Source organism: Hippocampus zosterae, chromosome 2, assembly GCF_025434085.1.
Source record: "Hippocampus zosterae strain Florida chromosome 2, ASM2543408v3, whole genome shotgun sequence".
Classification (NCBI taxonomy): Eukaryota; Metazoa; Chordata; class Actinopteri; order Syngnathiformes; family Syngnathidae; genus Hippocampus; species Hippocampus zosterae.
The window spans coordinates 41,632,473-41,652,039 of NC_067452.1; the positions used below are offsets into that span (position 1 = coordinate 41,632,473).

The following is a 19,567-nucleotide window of genomic DNA, read 5'->3' on the forward strand; positions in this document are numbered from 1 at the left end:
CTTTTGCTCCTTTTCAAACGCCGCGGACTAAAAATAGAAATGCCGCCTTTTTCTTCTCTTTGCATTGCGGGTGTGATCCGAGTGCATTGGAAATACGGCCCGATTGTCGCGACACACCGATTTGACGATGTGGCGAAAATTTGACATGGCGATGTTGCGTTCGGAGGCCTGCCATTGAGGGCTTCGCGACGATTGCGCCTGAATCGGGCTGCGCAATGTCACGGACGCTAAGGAATCCGGCGCCACGCCCCGCCACCCAAAAAGTCTTTGATTTCGGCCATGATTCCACTCACGCGGGGTGACAGTCAGACGGACGCCGGACACGGCTGTGAAAATGCCGCACGGGCACCAAAATGAATGTGAGATTTTGCTCTCTTTATAATCACACGAGCTAAACCCCGGTGGGACGAAAAAAGACTCTGTGGACGAGACTACTATTGGAGTAGAAAATAGATACCTGGACAGAAAAAGAAAAGAAAAGAAACATACGGATTAGCGGAGAGCGTGCCCGTCTGTACTACTAGCTTAGCCGTCGTCTGGGCTAGGCTAGCTTAGCTGGCGTCCTAGATCAAAGATCTTTGATGTGTCACGTCTGCTGCGCCAGCGCCGATTCGTTGAGGCAAAAGAGAGGCGCCTGGGCGGACGTGGCCGCGCACGGCGCCGAGCGGCGGGCCATTGACCGCCTATAGCGCCTTTGCTGGAGTGGCGTCGCTACAAGCCCATCGCCTCGGGATCTTTGATCGGTTAGAAAGGCGTTGCAAGGAAGCGCGGGTCTACGTAGCCTTCCGCTCACGCTTGACAAACCTCACACACACGCACACAAAACAAAAGAAAGGACTGGAAACATCCGCGGTGTGTGTTCCAATGACTTGCTTTGACTTCCACACAAAGATCAAAGTCAACGATGGCGTCGCGCGGCCCAGCTCCGCACGTCCAATGCGTTCCCATCGTCCCTCTTGTGCCGCCCACATCGACGAGGGGGAGGCGGCAATAGGGAATGTGGCGGGAGAGAAGGAAGGACGCGGGGGCGGGGATGATTGCGCCGCCATTGCCGGGAAGATCGGGACACCTTAGCAACAAACGAGCCGAGCCTCCCGCGGGGGAGGAGCTACGTGGAGCCGCGCGCGCGCACACATGCACGCGCGCGCAGACGGCCGAGGAGAGACAGATGATTTCTGGGGGGAAAATAGCCCCCGGCTGGAGCGCTCCCATTCCCCGCTCCGTCCTTTAGCCACCCCCCCCCCGACATTTTCCACGGTCTCCGCTCATTTAGCGGGTTCTCCGACACCCAGCCCCGCACCCCTCCTCCCCCTCCCCCCCGTCGACACCCCACCCCCCGTCGACACCCCACCCCCGCCTCGGCGGCAAACCGGGAGGGAGAAAGATGGAGGGGAGTCGGGGAGAGGAGGGATGAGCGAGAAAGGGAGGAGAGCGAGCGCGCTCCGCCAGAGGAACCGCGCGCCGACGGAGATGGCGAGCAGCACGTGCGGGAGACGGGCTCCCGGCTCCTAAGGCGCCTCCCTTCTTCTCCGCCTCGTCACACTCCACGACACCTCCCGCGCCGAGAGGACTCGGGCCAGCCGGCAGCCGACGAGAGGGGCGGGATGGCCAAATGCGCCCCGACCGCGTCCCGCGCCCCCGCATTTCCGCCGGGGCTTCTGCCTCGTTGACGCGCTCCCCGCACGCCCGCCTTTTGAATCGCCGCCGCCGTCAAGGCGCCCATCGGGCTCGCGGGAGCTGACGGAATATCCAACGACGCTACCTTGCCGTTCCACGTTGGCATCCCGCGCGGGTCAGCGCAATCAACGAGGGGGAGCGCCACGAGGTCCGCATCGGTGAAGCCGGATCGGCCTTGGCGGCGGAGGTGCCTTTTACCGGCGACGGCCGCTGGAACGCGCTGATTCTCCGTGACTTCAATTGAAAGCCCAAACAAAGGAGAAGGCAGATTCGGGGCATGGACGAGGCCGGCGCTCCCTTTGCCCACGTCAGGAGGAACTCCGTCTCCTCCTCTGCCGGTTTTTTGCCTCCGCGGCACCGTCGGACCCTTCCGCGTCGGACAAACCCTCGCCCATCCCCTTTTGCCGCGTCCACTCTCATTCTTCTGCCGCGCGTCACCCCAATCTCGATCCCATGAGCGAAGGCGGCTCCCTGCAGCAACGCACCACCTACCTCATCTCCCTCACCTTGGTCAAGGTAGAGGCGGTGGAGGAGAATGGAGGGGCGGTCCGGAGCCTTTCCTCGGGGGAGGGAGCCACGGCGGCGGGGGCGGAAGGAGCCGGGGCGAAGCCGCAAACCCGAACGCCGGGCCGGGCCGGCCAAACCCGCTCCCGAGCACCGGGGGCCGAGGCTCCCGGACCCGTCCGAGGGCCCGAAGCCAACGAAGCCGCAGACGAAGGCGGGAATCCTCCGAGCGAGTCGGCCCCCGTACGGCCCGAGAGAGCCCGTACCCCAAAGCCTGCCGAGCCGGACTCGAGCCCAACAGAGGAAATCTGTTGCGCCCCTGAAGCGAAGCAATCCCGGCCTCCCTTTTTGACCGGCGCCCCCCCAACAGAGACCCCCGAAGCCGCTGGCACTCCCGCCAGAACCGGCCTGCCCATCCGTCCGGCGGCCCAGAGGCCCGCCAGTCTTCCAAAGTCCCGCGACGGCGCGGCCCCCCGAGGCCGGGACTCCAGGGAGGGTCGGGATCGCGGCCCCGCCTCGGCCCAGAGTCTCGATCGCAAGGACTGCCGAACGCCGGCGCGCTCCCCGGGCCCCTGCAGAGCCTCGTGGGCCGAGGCCAGCGGGACCCGAGCGTGGAGGGACGCGCCGGACGAGGTCCCGGCCGAGACGGGCGGCGGGGCGGCCGCCGCCCGTCTCCGAGACGCGCCCGGCAGGGACGGGCTCAAGTCGGGGTCGGCCTCCCTGCCGGCGCCGGCCACCCGGGCCGGCAAAGCCCCGCGCAAGGGCAAAAGCCGCACGCTGGACAACAGCGACCTGAACGGCCTTTCCGAGGACCTGGCGCGCAGCGACGAGGCCCGGCGGGGCCAGCGCGGCGCCTCCAAAGATCGCAAGATGCTCAAATTCATCAGTGGCATTTTCACAAAGAGCAATTCGGGTCCGGTCGGCTCGGCGACGTCGGCCGCTCCCGTCTTCGTTCGGAGGGACTCCAGCGAGGAGGAAGGTAGGTGCCCGCTAACCACGCCCACTCCCGCCGCCTTCTCGCCGTCCCGACGGCCCTCTCGGAAGATGTTTCTGGGCAACGCCGGCGCTCCCGCATTCAGACCTCTGAGGGCGGTCTTCATCTTCAACCCCCCTCTGAGCGTGGGCCGATTTCACGCCGCCGCAGGATCATCTGCATGCGCGCAAAACCGGCGTTCCCAGCGTAGCTCCAAATCATCGGATGATGCGGGGTGGTGATGGGAGGAGGTGTTTAGGGCGACAGATGGGTCCCGCCGCTTGGAGCGATTTTGAGCTCGCAGAGCTGAAACGGTCGCGTCGGCCAAAGGCACGAGGCGAGATGGCCTCACCGGCGTCAAGAGGGGAATCGACCCTCGTGCGCCCGCTTCTTGCGTTTCCTTCCCTCTGGCCAGATGTTGGCTTGCGTTCACTCGCCTCATTTTTGTCACGACTGACAAATCTTTTGCAATTGTGTGCATGTGTGTGTGTGTGTTCATTCACTCACTGGGCATTTACACGCCCATTGACTCAAGCCGTCAGACTACGCGCGCGCACACGCGCAGTTTTGCCCAAGGTGGGAGGAAGTGTTGCCATGGCAACGGGCAGGACGACTGCTGCCGCTCGCGAGGCAGAGTCTGATGAAACAGAAGGGCGGAGGACGAGCGGAGGGGGTGGGGGGCGGCTTGTTTGTGTGCACCCGCCAGAGTGACACACGTTGCTTGTCACAAAAGAATGAAATGGAAAGTACTTGCTGTTCTGCAACTCGGAGACGCCGACATCGCCATCAATTCAAAGAAAAAAAACATTTTTTAAAAAAGAAGAAAAGACTCTGACGTGAACATGCTTGCTAGCAAAAAGGCCTTGAGGTTGAGCTGCGGTCGACTGGCGTGTCATTTCCTCTCGCTCTCTGGCTTCCTCCCCAAGTCGAAAAAAACCCGTTGAAGACCAAAGAGCGTGTCGGTGCCATTGGGTCTCAACACCCCCCGGCCCCAAAAACCCCTCAATATGCATTCTTTCGAATGGAACCTGGCCCACGGCTCACCGCACATAAACAAGCCTGATTTCACTCTTGTTCAACCAGTCCAACTTTATTGCCGTCGCACTTTTCAGCCATGAGAATGCGAGTCCAAGTGCCGAGGGAACGCTTCGATTTGGGAGCTTTTGGATGAGGGCAGCCAAGCGGCCCGCGAGCAGTGTGGCCGCAGCGCGTCGGAATTGTCCTCCTGCCCCCTCCCGCCGTCGTCGTTGCGGAAAGGTGGCATTCATTAACGCCGTCGGCCGGGCCGCGCCCGCGCTTCCGACGCCCCGTCGGGGAGCCGCGACTTCCGGGCTGCGGCGAGGGCCGCTCGCGGTGAAAGCGACCGAGCCTCGCTGACTGTTTTTGTCTCTCCGGATGTCCGCAGTTAACATCGCCAACAGTCAGGAATGGAGCCTGAGCGCACCCGTTCCCGAGCTGAGACTGGTGAGGCGGCCGCTCGGCTGCGATCCGAGCAAAAAGGAGGACCGGCGCGTCTCCAATATTGCCTCCGTTTCTTTCAGGGCGTCCTGGGAAGCGCGAAGAGCGGCAAGTCGGCGCTGGTGACCAGATACGTCACGGGCTCTTATGTGGCGCTTGAGAAAGCCGACGGTAAGGGCAAGTCAACGTTTGAACGGGAGGTCGCGCTTCGTCATGCCAATCTCAACCGCCGTACGATGCGTCGTCATCCCTTAACTTGGAATTTGTTCAACGTCTCGCATTGTAAAACGAAAACAAAGCCTTTGAAGTGTCTCCAAATGAAAAATCAAGATGAATTTCATGGGTGGGACGAAGCGTATTTGTGAGTTATGGACATGATTGAGTCAAAGTAGCAAACGAGGCTGAAATCACCTTCAACAAGGTCGGAAGGCCAGCGGAGGCACGCGGCCTGATGGGGAAGCGCAGCGCAGCGACTACAACGGAGCGCCGTCTTCTTCAGGATAACAACCGAGTCGAGCGACGCGTCCCGCTGACTTTTTAAATGCGCGCAGACGAGCTTGCGATAAATGTAAAATGATGTCTTTGAATCAAAGGCAAAGGAATTCAGAAAAACACGAGCGAGCTGAAACGTATGGAAGGGTTCTAAAATGGCCTAAATTTCATGACGTCACCGGCTGATAATTCTCAGGCATTGCAGCAATAATACAAAATCGTTTTGATACCTTAATCTTCACAATTTACACATTTTGCACCATAGAGACCCATTATAATTCATATTTTTGAATGCATCGTAAACCTAATGTGTATACATAAATTTCACACGATTTTTACGTCAATCGCTTTGTTTTCGCTTGGACAGACGTATGCATGCCACATTGTTGGGTTGAGGTCATTCCAATTGTGCAACTTTTAGGTGGCGCCAGAGGATCGCAAATGAGTTTGCCTTTTTGCAGGAGGCTTCAAACCGATGCATTTGACATGAACACGTCCGTCGGGATTGTTAGTAGGGCTCGGTTGGGACCTCCAGACACAATTTTTTTCCCTTTTGCAAAAAATAAAGAATAAAAAATCCCAAAAAACTAATAAAAACTATATATGTATGGATAGCACAGATGCCTCTAAACATTTTGAGTGTTTGAAAAAAAAAAAGAATGTTTTTATAACACAAAATACGTCATTACAAAAATTGTAAAATGCGTAACTTAAGGCCTTTTTCATTTGGAGCACACATCGGGCGATCTTATGAGATGGTCCGATGTTATAAAACGTCAAACGTGTCTCGGTGTTTGCGGGAAAAGCCGACAAACGGTGAAATGTCGCGCGAGAAGTCGGCTCGCCGAGGAACAAACAAAAACGAGCGCGTCCGACCTGCTGTTGCTCTTTGTATCAAAGTGGCTTTTCCGTCGCGAGGGCGTTTTGACGACATCCTCGTTTTCCGTCAATCCGTCTTCTTCTGGGAAAAAAAAACATTGACCCACTTTATCTGCTCATGTTTCGTCTTCTTCGTTTTTCTTTAATCACACAAGATTTCGATCTTGGAGGACTCCATTTTACATGAGTGCTGGAGCCAAATCTTAAAGTGTGTGTGTGTGTGCGTGTGTGCGTGTGTGTGTGTGCGTGTGTGCGTGTGTGTGTGTGCGTGTGTGTGATCCTTGACGACTTGTCTTGGTCAGGTGGCCGCTATAAGAAGGAGGTGCTGGTGGACGGGCAGAGTTATTTATTACTGATTCGAGAGGAGTGCGGGGCACCTGACGCGCAGGTTTGTGGACAGCCACACGGCGGCGGCGTGCGCCCCCCCCCCCACTTTCCCCCCAACCGATCTGATCATCTGCGCCCTTCTTCAGTTCAGCAGCTGGGCGGACGGCGTCATTCTGGTGTTCAGTCTGGAAAACGAAGGCAGCTTCCAGGAGCTCTACCATCTCTACGGCAAGCTGGGCTCGCTGCGCGCCAACGTCCCCGTCATCGTTGTCGGCACTCAAGGTGAGAGCGCTGGCGGCGGAGCGCGCTCGGCGCGTTCTCCCGATTGCCGCCGGTCGGCAAGTGAGGCGGGAGGGAGGAGCGGCTCGTGCTTGAGCAATTGTATTGATTAAAAAACAAAGTCCACGCTATCAACCAAAAAGCATGCCAGAAGCTCAAAAGCAATCGGAACGGAAACATGAGCGGCCGTCCTTTGAAAGCAAGAATTGGAGAACGAGCCACAGGTGTGCAGCCGCGGGGCGAGCTCTACAGTGCCACCTGGTGGTCACAAACACCATCACGACAGGCTCGCTCCATCATGCAAACGCAACGGCGGCGCGTTCCCCCGCCGATTGATTGGTTGGGTCCGCCATGTTTGCCCGACCAGTTGCCTTCTCCTCATTTCACTTGTAGTGATGACATTTGGGGCGGGGGCGTTGCCCCACCACTTTGCCCCTCTCTCCGTGTGAGCTGCAGTCCACTTTTTGCAGGAAAAGCTTTTGACTGTCGAGCAGAAGCACTTTCACGTCCAGCACCGTCCTGCCATTTCTTTCTTCTCCAATGTGGATTTGTGAAAGCGGTAGCGCGGCACAGAGAAACGCGGCGGACTCCCGGCGCTCACGCGAGTGTTTCCGCGTTCAGATCAAATCAGCAGCAGCAACCCGCGCGTGATCGAGGACCAAAGAGCCCGCCAGCTGTGCGTGGACGTGCGGCACTCGCTCTTCTACGAGACCTGCGCCACCTACGGCTTCAACGTGGATCGGGTCTTCTCGGAGGGTGAGTCCGGCCGCCGGCGCTCGAGTCGACCGAACGCCTCACCCGCTTTTCTCGCCCAGCTGCCCAGAAAATTGTGGCCCAGAAGAAGCAGGCGGCGCTGCTGGCCTGCAAGTCTCTCCCCAACTCTCCCGGTCACTCCGGAGGTTCCACGCCGGGATCGGCCTCCTTCCCCGTCCAGGTTGGAAAGCCCCACGGCGCCGTGTCCCGCAGCCTCATTTTTTTGCTCTTACCCAAAAACCGCTTCTGCCCGAGACCGAACGTGCGCCACCGTTGGCGGGCTTCTGCCACTCACTTTGGAAAGTGAGTGGCAGTGAGTGAGATCTGAATGGCACGGCAACGGCAAAATGATGTTTCCGGGCACAGAGTGGGGTACTGACAAAGTCACTCCCAAATTGCAAACGTACACACATATTTGCAGTTTTGCATTTGCACATTTCTTCTGCTACAAGCTACAAGCTAGCTTTGAAAGTCAAGAAGCCGTGGCGCCCACTGACAAATAAGAGATTGGCTGACTTCTCCTGTCCCGTGTCAATCCGCTTCATTTCCAAGCGGCGACTCTCAAATGCGCATCTGCATCCTCCGGACCTGCGCAAAGGGAAAACAACGTGGCCTTTTTCCAAGTGGCGCCGCCCTTCACCTCATGACATGAGAGCGACAAAATCGTTGGGCATTTTTATACGCCGATACCGCCGCTATGGTTCCGTTCCCGCTTTCCATTGTCAAATCCTCACATTCCTCACATTCCTCGGAAATGCCGACGTCCTGTCACCGCTGAGTTAACCGGCCCGCAGGCTGGCCACACGCGGGTGCCGGTTGTCAGTTGCCAAGTGGTGCGACGGTTTGGGCGTCTCGGACTTTGCCTCTCCGATGCGGGAATGGCGCGTGGCATTCCACCTTCAGCGTCTCCATCCTCATCATCTGCCGCCGCGCCCTGTGACCTTTCCTCCCAGGTCAGTAACGGCGTGAGCGGCGGCTACGCCTGCTCCCTCCCCTCCACCCCCGTGCTCGGTCACAGGGAGCTGAGGGTGGCGCGCGGGGAGGGGGGCGGCGGCGGCTCCCGTTCCCTCAAGGGCATCCCCCGAAGACCCTCGCTCTTCAAGGTCAGTCCGCCGCCAGCCGTCGGAGCGCCCGCTCGCCGCCATCTCACGCCTCTGTCCTCATTTCACGCCAGCGGTGTCCGCGCGTCGCGCTTCGGATTGGAAGGCGGGTTGGAAGGGCGTCGCGCATACTCCCGCCGTTGCCTTTGTCTTTCAGAACCGGGACTCGGACAGGAGAGCCGCCGAGGCCAAAGGAGACGCCGGCGCCGCTCGAGCCGTTGCCATCAAGCAGGTTGGCGCCGGCCCCCGTCCGTGCATGGCGCTCATTCTTTCGGCCGCTCGCCCAAAGTCGCCCGCTCGTGTTTCCGCAGAGCATCCTGTGGAAGAGGAGCGGCAGCTCTCTGAACAAGGAGTGGAAGAAGAAATACGTCACCCTGTCCACCAACGGCACGCTGTGCTACCACTCCAGCTCCAGCGTAAGGAGACGCCGCGCACACGGCCGGCGTTTGGCTTCACCTTGGCCCTCGCCAAACTGGAGACTTGCGGTCCTCGAGTCAGGGGCCAATCCAATTGTCCAAAACACCCTTTAACAAAATAATGATGATGATTTGGTGAGAGGTGGGGGGGGGCACACAAACGCAAGATGGATTGCTGTTTCATCAGTTTCAGTTTCATTCGCCATAAGCGGCCTGCGACGTGGCAAAAAAGCCCCCAAACAAACTTAACAACTAAAAAGATGACATTAGACAAAAAGGGCAAGGCTCGGAAGGTTCATTGCACAACCTCAGCTGAGCAACGCCGTCGTCTTGCGTGGCGATCGAGGCGAGGCCAGCGCGTCCGTTACTCGCGGCATTTCTTTGCAAATAGTCCCGCTTTTGTGTGACGCGTCGTGTTGTTCGCATACCTGCGCCGTACGCTTGCGGCTTTTGTGTTCTCAACGCTTTTGGGAGCATATCTTTTGGCCTCTTATTGCTCGTGCGTGTTCCTAAAGGACATGTGCCATCCTAGTTTCACAGTATCAAGTATGAGTCCTTAGTGGAGAACACTAAGCTGTACGCATCTATTTGTGCATTTTTGACCCAACCAAAGAAAGTGACCGAATGCTGCCTTGCGGATTTCAGGACTACGCGCAGAACGCGCACGGAAAGGAAATCGACCTGCTGCGCGTGACGGTGAAGGTTCCCGGCAAGCGTCCTCCGAGAGCCGTGGCGCCGGCCGGCCCCTCGCCCGTGGCCCCCGCCTCCTCCTCCGGCATCAACGGGCTCAGTAAGGAATCGGCGGCGGCCGAGGGCGCAGGTAGCGACGACCTTTCCGTCTTCCCGTTGTTTGGGCCGATGTTTCTCCACGCGACCAAAGCTCGGATGGCGTACCAGTCGAGTTGTTGTCGTCACCTTCTGCGTGACGGTAGTTGTAGGAGCCCGAAAAGCAGGCAAAAACGGAGGCCGTCAAATTCCAAAGCGGCACTGCGCGTTCTCGCTGGTTTTTGCCATGAAAGACTTGACTTGACACTGTTGTCAGATGCCCTCGAGGGGGCGTCCGGAGCGTTTCCCGGAAAGGACGCCGGGCAATCGTCTCCCGTGAGCGAGCGCAAGAAGAACAGGAGGAAGAAAAGCATGAATCAAAAAGGAGACGCGGCCGTCGGCCAGGCGGAAGGTAATGGCAAAGCGAGGCGTCAATTGAATATGCGTCCGTTGGGGCGGGAGAGTAGCCGAGCGCTGGGCACGCCCCCTCCGCCACTTGGCTCCCCAAAACCTTTGCGCAATTGGGGCCGTCCTAGCACGGCAGCTAGCGGCTCGCTAGTTATCTGCCTCGCCGGCCTTTCTGTCCAACCGGAGAGGCGCGGCGTAGCTGAACCCCGAGCCCATGTCAAGACCGAGTCCCTCCAAAGCGGTACCGGGCCGGCGCCGGGCCGCGGGTCTCTCGGACCGGCTCCCAGCCGCCGATGCGGTCCGGGGGGCGGCCGAGCCTCGAGCCTACCTCCCGTCCCAAAGTCACTCGGGGCGGGATAGGCGCCGGCTCAAGCTGCTTGCAAATGAATTGCGACTTTCTCTGCCTCTTTCTAACGTCTGCGCTCTCTTTCTTTCTCTGCTTTGTCTTGTGCTTCCGCCTTTGTCCCTCGCTCTGCAGCCAAGCGCAAAATGTGGAAGCTAAAGAGCTTCGGTAGCTTGAGAAACATTAACAGGACAGGTAACGTTTGCGGCCGGCTTTCCTCCGTTCGAGCCGCCCGGCGGCGCCGCCGGCTTTCTTGCCGTCGTCGGACGTGCGCGCGCTCAAAAGGGCTCGGCGGAGGCGGCGGCTCGCTGACCGGCGCGTCTCGCCGTCTTTCAGATGAGGAAAACGCCGACTTTGTCGTGGTGTCCTTTACGGGTCAGACGTGGCACTTTGAGGCTCCCAGTCTGGAGGAGAGGGACTCGTGGGTGGCGGCCATCGAGAGCCAGATCTTGGCCAGCCTGCAGTCGTGCGAGAGCGGCAGAAACAAGGTGCGTCGTGCTCCTCGCGTGCCCACAAAACGTATGGCGCCGCTCTTTGCTTGCCATCCCATTCGGCTCTGCATGCGTGTGTGTGTGCGTTCAGGCGCGACGCAGCAGCCAGAGCGAGGCGGTGGCGCTGCAGGCCATCCGGAACACCAAAGGCAACGACCTGTGCGTGGACTGCCAAGCGCCAAGTGAGTGCCCGCGCGCTTCTGCGTCCGTCCGTCCGTCCGTCCGCTTCCATCCGACCGCCTGCGGGAAGATGGCGCGGGAGAACGCCATCGCCTTTGCCCAATCCCACCGTGAGAAAGTGACCCCAGCTCTGAATTCAAGATAAAACAGCCATGAACCCCCCCCCCCCCCGCCCTTATCGCGTGAACAGATCCGCGGTGCCAATCAGTCCTTCAGCCTTGCTCTTGTCTCCCCCAAAGACCCCACCTGGGCCAGTCTCAACCTGGGCGCGCTGATCTGCATCGAGTGCTCGGGAATCCACCGCAACCTGGGCACTCACCTGTCTCGGGTGCGCTCGCTGGACCTGGACGACTGGCCCGGGGAGCTGACGCAAGTGCTGTCGGCCATCGGCAACCGCACGGCCAACGGCGTCTGGGAGGGCCGCACGCTGGGCAGGGCCAAGCCGGCGCCCAACGCCTCGCGGTGGGTGCGCCGGCTCGAGGGACGCGCGCAAAGATGGCCGGGCGGGGTCGGCGCGTGACCGCTTTCTCTCTTTTCTCTGAGAAGTGAGGAGAGGGAGTCGTGGATCCGCGCCAAGTACGAACAACGGGCGTTCGTGCCGCCGCTGCGGCCGCAAGCGGACGACGACGACATGCCGGCGCGACTGCTTTCGGCGGTGACCGAGCGGGACCTGGCGCGCCTCCTCCTGCTGCTGGCCCACAGCAGCAGGGAGGCCGTCAACGCTGGGCCCGCCCCCGCCGCCACCGCCCTGCACGCCGCCTGTCAGCTGGGCGACGTGGTCATGACGCAACTGCTCATCTGGGTACGTTTCGTCGTCTCCTGCTCTCTCCTTTCTTCCTCCCCTCCTCGCTTTTCTCGGGGTGCGACCGCATCAAATCGCCGTGTCGTTTGTCCGCCCCCAGTACGGAATGGACGCCAAAGCGAGGGACCGCCAGGGGCAGACGGCCATGATGATGGCCAGAAAAGTCGGGAGCGGAGGCTGCGTGGATGTTTTGCTGCAACACGGCTGCTCCGACGAGACGCCCGCCGCCACGCCGGTCCTCTCCCGACGCTCCAGCAGCGCCAGCCTGGGCGGCGGCGGCTCCGGGCGGCACGCCTCGTAGCCCGGCCGCGGGCGCCGGCCCGCTTTGGCAACTCTCGTCAAACGCGCTGCGGTCGGCCGCGAGAGACAAAAGGGCGACGGAGCTTCCGGCGCGGGTGGGGGACGCCGCTCGCGTCATTTGAGCCCAGTCGCCCGTTTGGCCAGGAAAAATGACACCGGACTCGACTTTTGGACCGAGGCTCGGGCCGCGCGAGTCGGCCGCGCTCACATTTGAAAATGTTGCCGCCGCCGTGTTCCGATGAGGCCCTCCGTGTGTCAACGCCGACCGCTCTTTGGGGGGGGGCGACCGTGTGACGTCTCACTTCCATCATCGCCATCACGCAGACGGCCGAGCGAGCGGACGGGAGGCGATGTCACCGTTTGGCTGCCCTGAATGTTTTGCTTCGTGGAGAAGTGAACAAAGCAATAAAGCCGGCAAACGCGACGGCGTCCAACTTCAAGACAAATTGGGCGACGTTTCCCTCACGGTTTGGCTCGGCGACGGCCGGTGAAAGACGAACTCGGCGTCACGGTTTCGTCGAGACGCCGGTCGCGGAAGAGGCCCGAGCGGCTTCGGAGCGTTGGCATCCGACGCGAAGGCGTTAGCGCGGCCGAGTGACGAGCGACGGGCGGACGGACGGAGCTTTAGCGTTGAGCTCGTTGAAAGCCGAGCTGGGCCCTGCTTTCTTTCTTTCTTTCTTACTTTCTTTCTTTTCACCTCGTTCACTTGGGACTTATTCCAAATGCTGCCTGGCACGTGCGCCACTCCAGCGCGCTCGTGGAGCCCTTTCAAGCAGCCGTCATATGTACAACAATAAAGCAACAAATCCCTAACAAAGGCGCTACGGAGCACCAAAGGCTCCGACTAAGATCATAATTGGAGTCAGAAGTTCCGCAGACTTGAGGGGCGTGTGGGGGCCGAGGAGCTCGGAGGGGTCGTTTCCAGATTTGAAAACAAATACGAGGATCTTGAAAAGAGATGCCAGCCATATGCGCTCCCTCTCACGAGTAGCGCTCAAGCGGAGGGCGGCGTTCCAAAGCAGCCGCAGGCGACTTCCTCCCACCTCCGCTCGGAAGTCGAGCCAAGTGCGGCCGTGAAGACGCAACGACCTACGGAAGCGCTTCAAGCGAGCAATATTCATCCGGCACGGTGGCGGTGGACTTTGGTCGACTCTTTGCAGCCGCCGTCCTCCTCGCCTCGGACTTCTTCTCCAGCGATAACAGGGCAGCGCGCGAGGATCCCTTCGCGACCTTGGCACCCGCCTTTCTTCCTTTGAGCTCCGGGCCGTCCGCCTGTCGCGTGCCAGCCGGCCAGCGCTGGGAAAAACCTGGTAAAAAGGGAAGGTGTCGACGTTGTTGCCCCCAAGAGAAGCGTTTGGCCAAACTGCAAACGCTCCCATTCAAAGACACAATGGAAATCCCTTTTTTTCCAATGAGTTCTTTTGAAAGGCTTTTGTCTTCCTCGTTGTCTTTTTCTAGCTCCATGGCAACATCCGTGTTCCGTGGCTTTGTCATGAATTGTGATTTGAGACGTCCCAAAATGAGGAGAAGCCTTTCCGCGCTTGCTCTCCTGTTCCTGTTCCTGTTGTCTCGGTCTACTCCGCCAGTTTACTGTGACGAATGAAGAGTTGTTCTTTCTGACGCGTTGCGGGTCGTGTGAATCCCAGTAGTCTGTATTAAAGCAACCTTTTTTTTTTGGGTGGTGGTGGGGGGGGGGGTGTTTGTTTTCATGTTGAATTCATAACCGATGTTTTGACTCATTTTGTGCGGCGTCCAGATTGAATAAACGCATTGACTCATTAAGCCTCATCATGGCCCTCTGAGAAAAAAATACAAAATTCGCCCCTGCGGATGGATGAATGCAAGCATTTCTTCAGGAGAGAAAAATACAAACGGAATCACAGCTAATCTTCTTTTTGAAAAACACGAGAATCAGAGTCAAAGCGTCTGGTAGGGCCAGCCACTTGGCGTGTCGAAAACGCCTCGGAAAAACGTCAATGAGACAAAGAACATCGAAAATAATCCGCCGGAGATGAAAATCAATTGACGAAATCACAAAATAAATTCTACGGGGGCAGGGGGGTGAATCCACAACAAAGGAATAAACAACATTTAACAAGACGGTCCAGTCTCCTACAAAGAGAACCGGCCGAGCGATTGAAACGTGCCGAGCGAGGCCCTCCGGAATGTTTGGTTGCATTATTCAATTGCGTCCGCAGAGGGCGCCCTGAGAGCGAATGCTTACTAGCGTAGCGTCATCGCCGCGCGACACGTGTCGAGATCGCTTGGTGGTCAGGCGTTGATGACGTCACGGCCCCTTGAAGGATGGCTCTCGTCAAGGCGATCGCGGAACGAGCGAGCCGTAACCCGATGACGGTTCAACTGGGTACGTTTTTTTTTCAATCGCGCAAGCTGCCGTTCGCTTGCTTAGCCGACGCAAGTGACGCGCCATGTGTCGTCGCTCGGCGTTTTCCACTTGCGCTCGTGAACCGCCCGCCGTCTTGTTTGTGGCATCCGACACGTTGTGAAGCGGCGCGACGACGACGAGCGGCTGGCTGGACCTTTACACTGTCGTTGTTTCCCCCGTTGAGATGAACGCAAACGCCCCCCCGCCCCCCAAAAAAGAAAAAGCCCCTTTGTACTGTACTTCTTTTGAATTATTGTTACCCGCCAACAGTTTTCAAGCATTTTGACGACGCTTCAAGATCCCCGGCATTTTATGTTCTGCACCAACGCGGGCACATCAAAAGCAAGAGTAGAATCTCTTCTTTCAGCGGGAAACATAAAAAGTCTCTTTGGGGCATCGTCACGAGAACATGGCTTGGTTCCACCAAAGTCACCAGTTTGTGACCAAAAAGCGTTTGACTGTTGAGGTGGAACAAGTTGTTGGCTTCATTGGCAACTCATCGCCGATCAAATGAAGCAACAACTGGTGTGATACTGGTGTGGTTCAAGTCAAACGTCCAAATCCTTGGACATTTCAGGCCCTTAAGTGGTGAATATTCTCCGTTTTCCGTCGTCCTGCATGAACGCAGACCGATTGTGGTCGCGGTGAATTAAAAGAAGGCGTTTGCAAACGGTTTGGAAATCGCAATGTGTCACATTTTGGACCTGGGCCGTTTTCCTTGTTGCAACAGACCCCCCCCCCCCCAAGTTTCAGGTCACGGAGCCCCGTCCGAGAAGCGCGCGCGGGAGGCCGCCAACAATGCACGCAAAGGAGGTTTTTGACACGTCGGGTCCGAATCTTGCGGCACGCTCCCCCCCCCGCCGTCGATCCCGGCCGGGCGTCCTGCGGAAAAGCCCGAGTTTGTGGAAGTAACTTGCGCTTTCCCGGCCAACGCGCGGCCTTTCCTTCAGGTGGCCCGTAGGCCCGGCGGCAGAGATGAGAATCCGGCTGCGGGGTCCCGGCCACGCCGGAAGCCTCCTGGCCGAGCTGGACCGCTGCCGGCGTTCGGGCCGCTACTGCGACGTGTTCCTGCGAGTGGGCCGGCGCACCTTTGCGGCGCACCGCGCCGTGCTGGCCTGCGCCGGCACCTACTTCCGCAACCTGTTCGGCCAGGCCGCGTCCGTGCCCGCCGACGCCGTCTCGCTGGAGTTTGTTTCGCCGGCCAACTTTGAGAAGGTGCTGAGCTTCGTGTACACGGGGGAGATCCTGGCCGATCTCATCGACGTCGGCGTCCTTTGCGAGCTGGCCGAGAGGCTGGGTGTGAGCGAGCTGGCCAGGGCCTGTCACGACACCTTCCCGGACCTGCCGGGATCGCCGGCGCGCGGCGACCCGGGAGAGCGTCCGGCCGCCTCGTCCGCGTCGGCGGGGGGCGGGGTGGCGGACGGCCTCTCTCCTGCCGGGACCGCGTCAACGGACTTGAAGATCGAAGACATCCGGTCTCTTGTAGGCTACGGGCAAATTCTGGCAGAGAGCGCGGCACGCCGCCTTTGGAGCGGCGAGGCGCCGCCCACGGGCCCCGAGCTCGGAACAGAGAAAGAACTGACGGGGGAGGAGGCGGTTCCGGGCGCCGCGACGCTTTCCCAGAAGACGGGCGACTCTGAGCCATCCGGACGCCCCCCCTTCCCCGAATGGCTGGCGCGGCTCGGCGCGGGGAGCCCCTCGGCGAGCGGCGCCGAAGACTTGACGGCTTCGCGGGGAAACGAGGAGCGGTGGGGGCAACTGGCCGGCGAGATCATCGAACTGAGCGATGACGAGAACTTCAAGGTGGAGGGAGAGGACGAGGACCAGGACGAAGACGAGGACGAGGAGGAAGACGACCTCGTCTGCGCGGAAAACGGCCACGGAAGCCAATCGGGCGGCCAGGTAATATTTGCATCGCTCATTTATCGGGAGCTTGTCTTTCCATCTCGCCGTCTTGTCCGCTGAAAGACAAAAATCTCTGCTCCGCGTCGTTACTGCGGCCAAACTCTTTGTTTTGTTTGGGGAGGAAGTGGATCGGGCAGTTTGGTAAAGCGCCGTTTGGCCGGGGTGCCACTTATACTCTGGAGCGACTTTCGGATGGGATGAACACCTCGTGTCCTTTTCACGTTGATTCGACAATTGGATTCGACGCATTAGCGTACCGTACGCGTATTCAGCCTGTTGTTCTTGATTTTTATTTGCCTTTCAAGACCGCCCGTCTGTTCTCTGTGTTGGATTTGCCCCCAAAATGCGACGTGGAAATGTTTTTGTTTTTTTTTATCAGGCATTTTCCGGCTGGCACGACTTACACTCAGAAGGGACGTACTTTCCGGAAAATAAGGTATTTGAATCCTAAAGAAGACATTTCGCTCGCTGAAACGCAAATTTCGTCAATGGCGGCGCCCGTTGTGATGCTTTTGTTTTCCCGCGCAGGTCCCGGGAGGCGCGCCGGCGCGCGAGGCCTGCGCGGCTCCTCCGTCTGCAGCCCCGGCCGCCGAGAGCCGCGTGAGCGAGCCGGGCCGCTGTCATCTTTGCGCCGCCAAGGTCTCCCGCTCGCTCACCCGCGCGGGCGCGCGGCTTTTCTCCTGCGACATGTGCCAGCTGGACTTCTGCAGCCAAAAGAAGCTGCTGCGCCACCAGCGGCGCAGCGGCTCGGCTCGCTACTTGGCTCCGCCCCGCCGAGGCCGCGAGCCGCGCTGTGCCGTGTGCGCGCAAGACCTCGGCAAGGACTTCAAGGTTTCATCCATCCATTTTCCCATCCGCTTTATCCTCACGAGGGGGTGTGGGGGGTTGCGGGGGGGTGCTGTCATTGGGCATTAGGCGACCCGGGGACCCTCGCCCCATCGGCCCTCCGTCCTTGTCCACATCATTCGGGTCCCGCGTCCCCTCGTCCTTTGAAAGCGTCTTTGTCCCAAGACCAACGCGGCAAGCGCTGTCACGTGATTGATGAATTTGTTTTTCTGCCCGCAGGCGGTTCGAGAGCACGTCCTGAGTCACGTGTGCACCCGAAGCCTTCGCTGCGGCGTCTGTCGGCTGCCGCAGCGCTCTCTGTGCTCCCTGCTGTGGCACGCCCTCGCCCACCTGCTGCTGCCCGTTTTCACCTGCCCGCGCTGCGGCCGCTGCTACGCCGAGCGCCCCCCGCTGGACGCGCACGCCACCGCGGGCGACCGGGACACCGACGAGGAGCGCGGGGACATCCGAGCGGTCACGGTCGGGGGGGAGAACCTTTCGGGAAGCGAGGAGCCGGACCGCTCGGCGCCGCCCTCCTCCTTCGCCCTCCTCGCCGAGTCCTCGGGAGGGGGCGGGGAAGCGGGAGGGGCTCCCGGCCGCTCGGGCAAGCGGAAGGCCCGGCGGCCTCTGGATCCTTCGCCCTGGACTTCCTGGCGGCGGGGGCCGGCGGGTCCCGGAACGAGCGACGGCGCCGGTTCGGGCCCCGGCCGTCCGGCGAGGGGTTTCCCGGGGCCCGAGCGCGCTCCGGCCGACGGGAGCGCGGGCCGGGACGGGGCCGGCCCTCCGCGCGGCAAGTGGTACCGCTGCGGCTACTGCGGCAAGCGCTTCGCGCACTCGGGGGAGTTCACGTACCACCGGCGCATCCACACGGGCGAGAAGCCGTACCAGTGCAAGGTGTGCCTGCGCTTCTTCCGGGGCCGCTCCACCATCATCTGCCACCTGAAGACGCACGCCGGCGCCCTCATGTACCGCTGCACCGTCTGCGGCCTCTACTGCTCCACGCTCAAGACCATGGCGCTGCACGTGGAGCTCCACGGCGACCGTCTGCCGCCCGACTTTGACATGGAGCACACCTTCATGTACAACGACCACTCCAAAGAAGCGCCGCCTCTCCCCGACACCTGAGCGGGTCGGGCCCCGGCCGGCCCGCTTCTTGATCTCGGAGCGACGCGTCGCGCCTTCGAAGGCTTTGGCGGCAGTCCAAAAGGGGAATTGCTCGCCACCGCCCCAAAGGAATTTTCGTGGCGATTTGGATTGGGGAACGCCCGCTGGCAGATCCAAAGAAGCATTTTGACTGGTCCTCTTCTCCTGGGATTGGGCCACCTACAAAATCTAAAAAGCTTCTGGACACAAAATGGGCAGAATGTGCTGAGGAAACTGGGGGACCCCCCACCCCCATGAAGAACGTGGATGTGCAGTTCAGGAAAAGGAGCGCCCCTTCTCCCTAAATAACTCGCCTCTGCAGTTCTTTAGGGCACCCGTTTCCCCCACTTTGCTGCGTGATGGTTGGGCGCAAATTCTGAATCGGAATCGTCTTTCTTGGCCAAGTATGTCGAACGCACAAGGAATCTCACGAGACCTCACAAATGGGCTCCCCGAAGAAGGAAAAGGTTGTCGTTGTCTTACCTCATATTTAAGATACTGTGAGCGTTATTTCGGACTTTGTCCACTCCTAGATGAAGCATTTCTGTCTTTGTAAATGTCTTTTTATTGACGAGAAAAGAATAAATGCACTGAGGAAGTTGCGTCGTCATGCATCATCGTATGAAGGCCGACGCCTCGTAATGTGTGAGCCCCCCCCTTAAAAAAAAACGGCCATCGCCAACAGGCTGGTGATGACTTGGCACATTTGTGCGACCCCCTGAACCTCATCAAATTGCCGTTGTCCTCTTCCTGCCATTGTACGAAGGCCAGCGCTTCCTCTTGCTTATCGCTCAAACTGTCAAGTCGGGCAAATTCACAACAAGGGGGAGAAAAAATGGTCAAAACAAAAACGGGTCTTAGATTTGCCGAAATAGTGGAGAGAGCAGCTCAGGTTTCGCTCCAATCTGTCCACTTTGATTGACTCTTTTTGACATTCAAGAAGGAGGAATGAGCCGGCGCTCGTTTATGACTTGCAGAAGGAGAAATTCGGTTGCAGGAGGGCTCGCGGCCAGCTTGGATCGAAGCATCAAGTGAGGAGGAAAAACACCTTTGCTTCCCCGTATCAAGTTTAAAAACATTTAGCATGTCAAGTTTCATAGTGTCATGTGTCTTGGTTTTTTTTCATCTAAACCCACAGCTTATCTGCATCCATGCCCTCAC

General features: G+C 59.3%; 2 protein-coding genes across 2 annotated transcripts; both read left to right on the plus strand.

The window, feature by feature from the left end:
- The first annotated feature begins 1,745 nt into the window (after positions 1-1,745).
- Positions 1,746-13,935, plus strand: LOC127596187 (arf-GAP with GTPase, ANK repeat and PH domain-containing protein 1-like). Its single transcript, XM_052058385.1, has 18 exons — positions 1,746-3,160; positions 4,560-4,618; positions 4,696-4,783; positions 6,286-6,371; positions 6,457-6,592; positions 7,211-7,345; positions 7,405-7,523; positions 8,296-8,445; positions 8,600-8,674; positions 8,754-8,858; positions 9,504-9,748; positions 9,791-10,035; positions 10,510-10,569; positions 10,711-10,862; positions 10,957-11,047; positions 11,285-11,507; positions 11,592-11,847; positions 11,948-13,935. Exons 1-18 carry the CDS (start codon positions 2,131-2,133, stop codon positions 12,146-12,148), a joined length of 3,456 nt encoding a protein of 1,151 aa, XP_051914345.1. The 5' UTR covers positions 1,746-2,130; the 3' UTR covers positions 12,149-13,935.
- A 474-nt stretch (positions 13,936-14,409) lies between these two features.
- LOC127596175 (zinc finger and BTB domain-containing protein 39-like) lies at positions 14,410-19,004 on the plus strand. Its single transcript, XM_052058366.1, has 5 exons — positions 14,410-14,512; positions 15,484-16,435; positions 16,818-16,874; positions 16,967-17,269; positions 17,504-19,004. The coding sequence occupies exons 2-5, from the start codon at positions 15,509-15,511 to the stop codon at positions 18,386-18,388; spliced, it is 2,172 nt and encodes a 723-aa protein (XP_051914326.1). The 5' UTR covers positions 14,410-14,512; positions 15,484-15,508; the 3' UTR covers positions 18,389-19,004.
- Positions 19,005-19,567: the final 563 nt, after the last annotated feature.

Excerpts from the sequence above, each read along its gene's own strand:
- LOC127596187 (XM_052058385.1), top strand. The coding sequence starts at position 2,131 with ATGAGCGAAGGCGGCTCCCTGCAGCAACGCACCACCTACCTCATCTCC. Across the intron at positions 8,446-8,599 it reads GAAGACCCTCGCTCTTCAAG|AACCGGGACTCGGACAGGAG; the intron begins GTCAGTCCGCCG and ends TTTGTCTTTCAG. Across the intron at positions 11,048-11,284 it reads CGTGGACTGCCAAGCGCCAA|ACCCCACCTGGGCCAGTCTC; the intron begins GTGAGTGCCCGC and ends TCTCCCCCAAAG.
- LOC127596175 (XM_052058366.1), top strand. The coding sequence starts at position 15,509 with ATGAGAATCCGGCTGCGGGGTCCCGGCCACGCCGGAAGCCTCCTGGCC. Across the intron at positions 16,436-16,817 it reads GAAGCCAATCGGGCGGCCAG|GCATTTTCCGGCTGGCACGA; the intron begins GTAATATTTGCA and ends TTTTTTTATCAG. Across the intron at positions 16,875-16,966 it reads CGTACTTTCCGGAAAATAAG|GTCCCGGGAGGCGCGCCGGC; the intron begins GTATTTGAATCC and ends TTTCCCGCGCAG.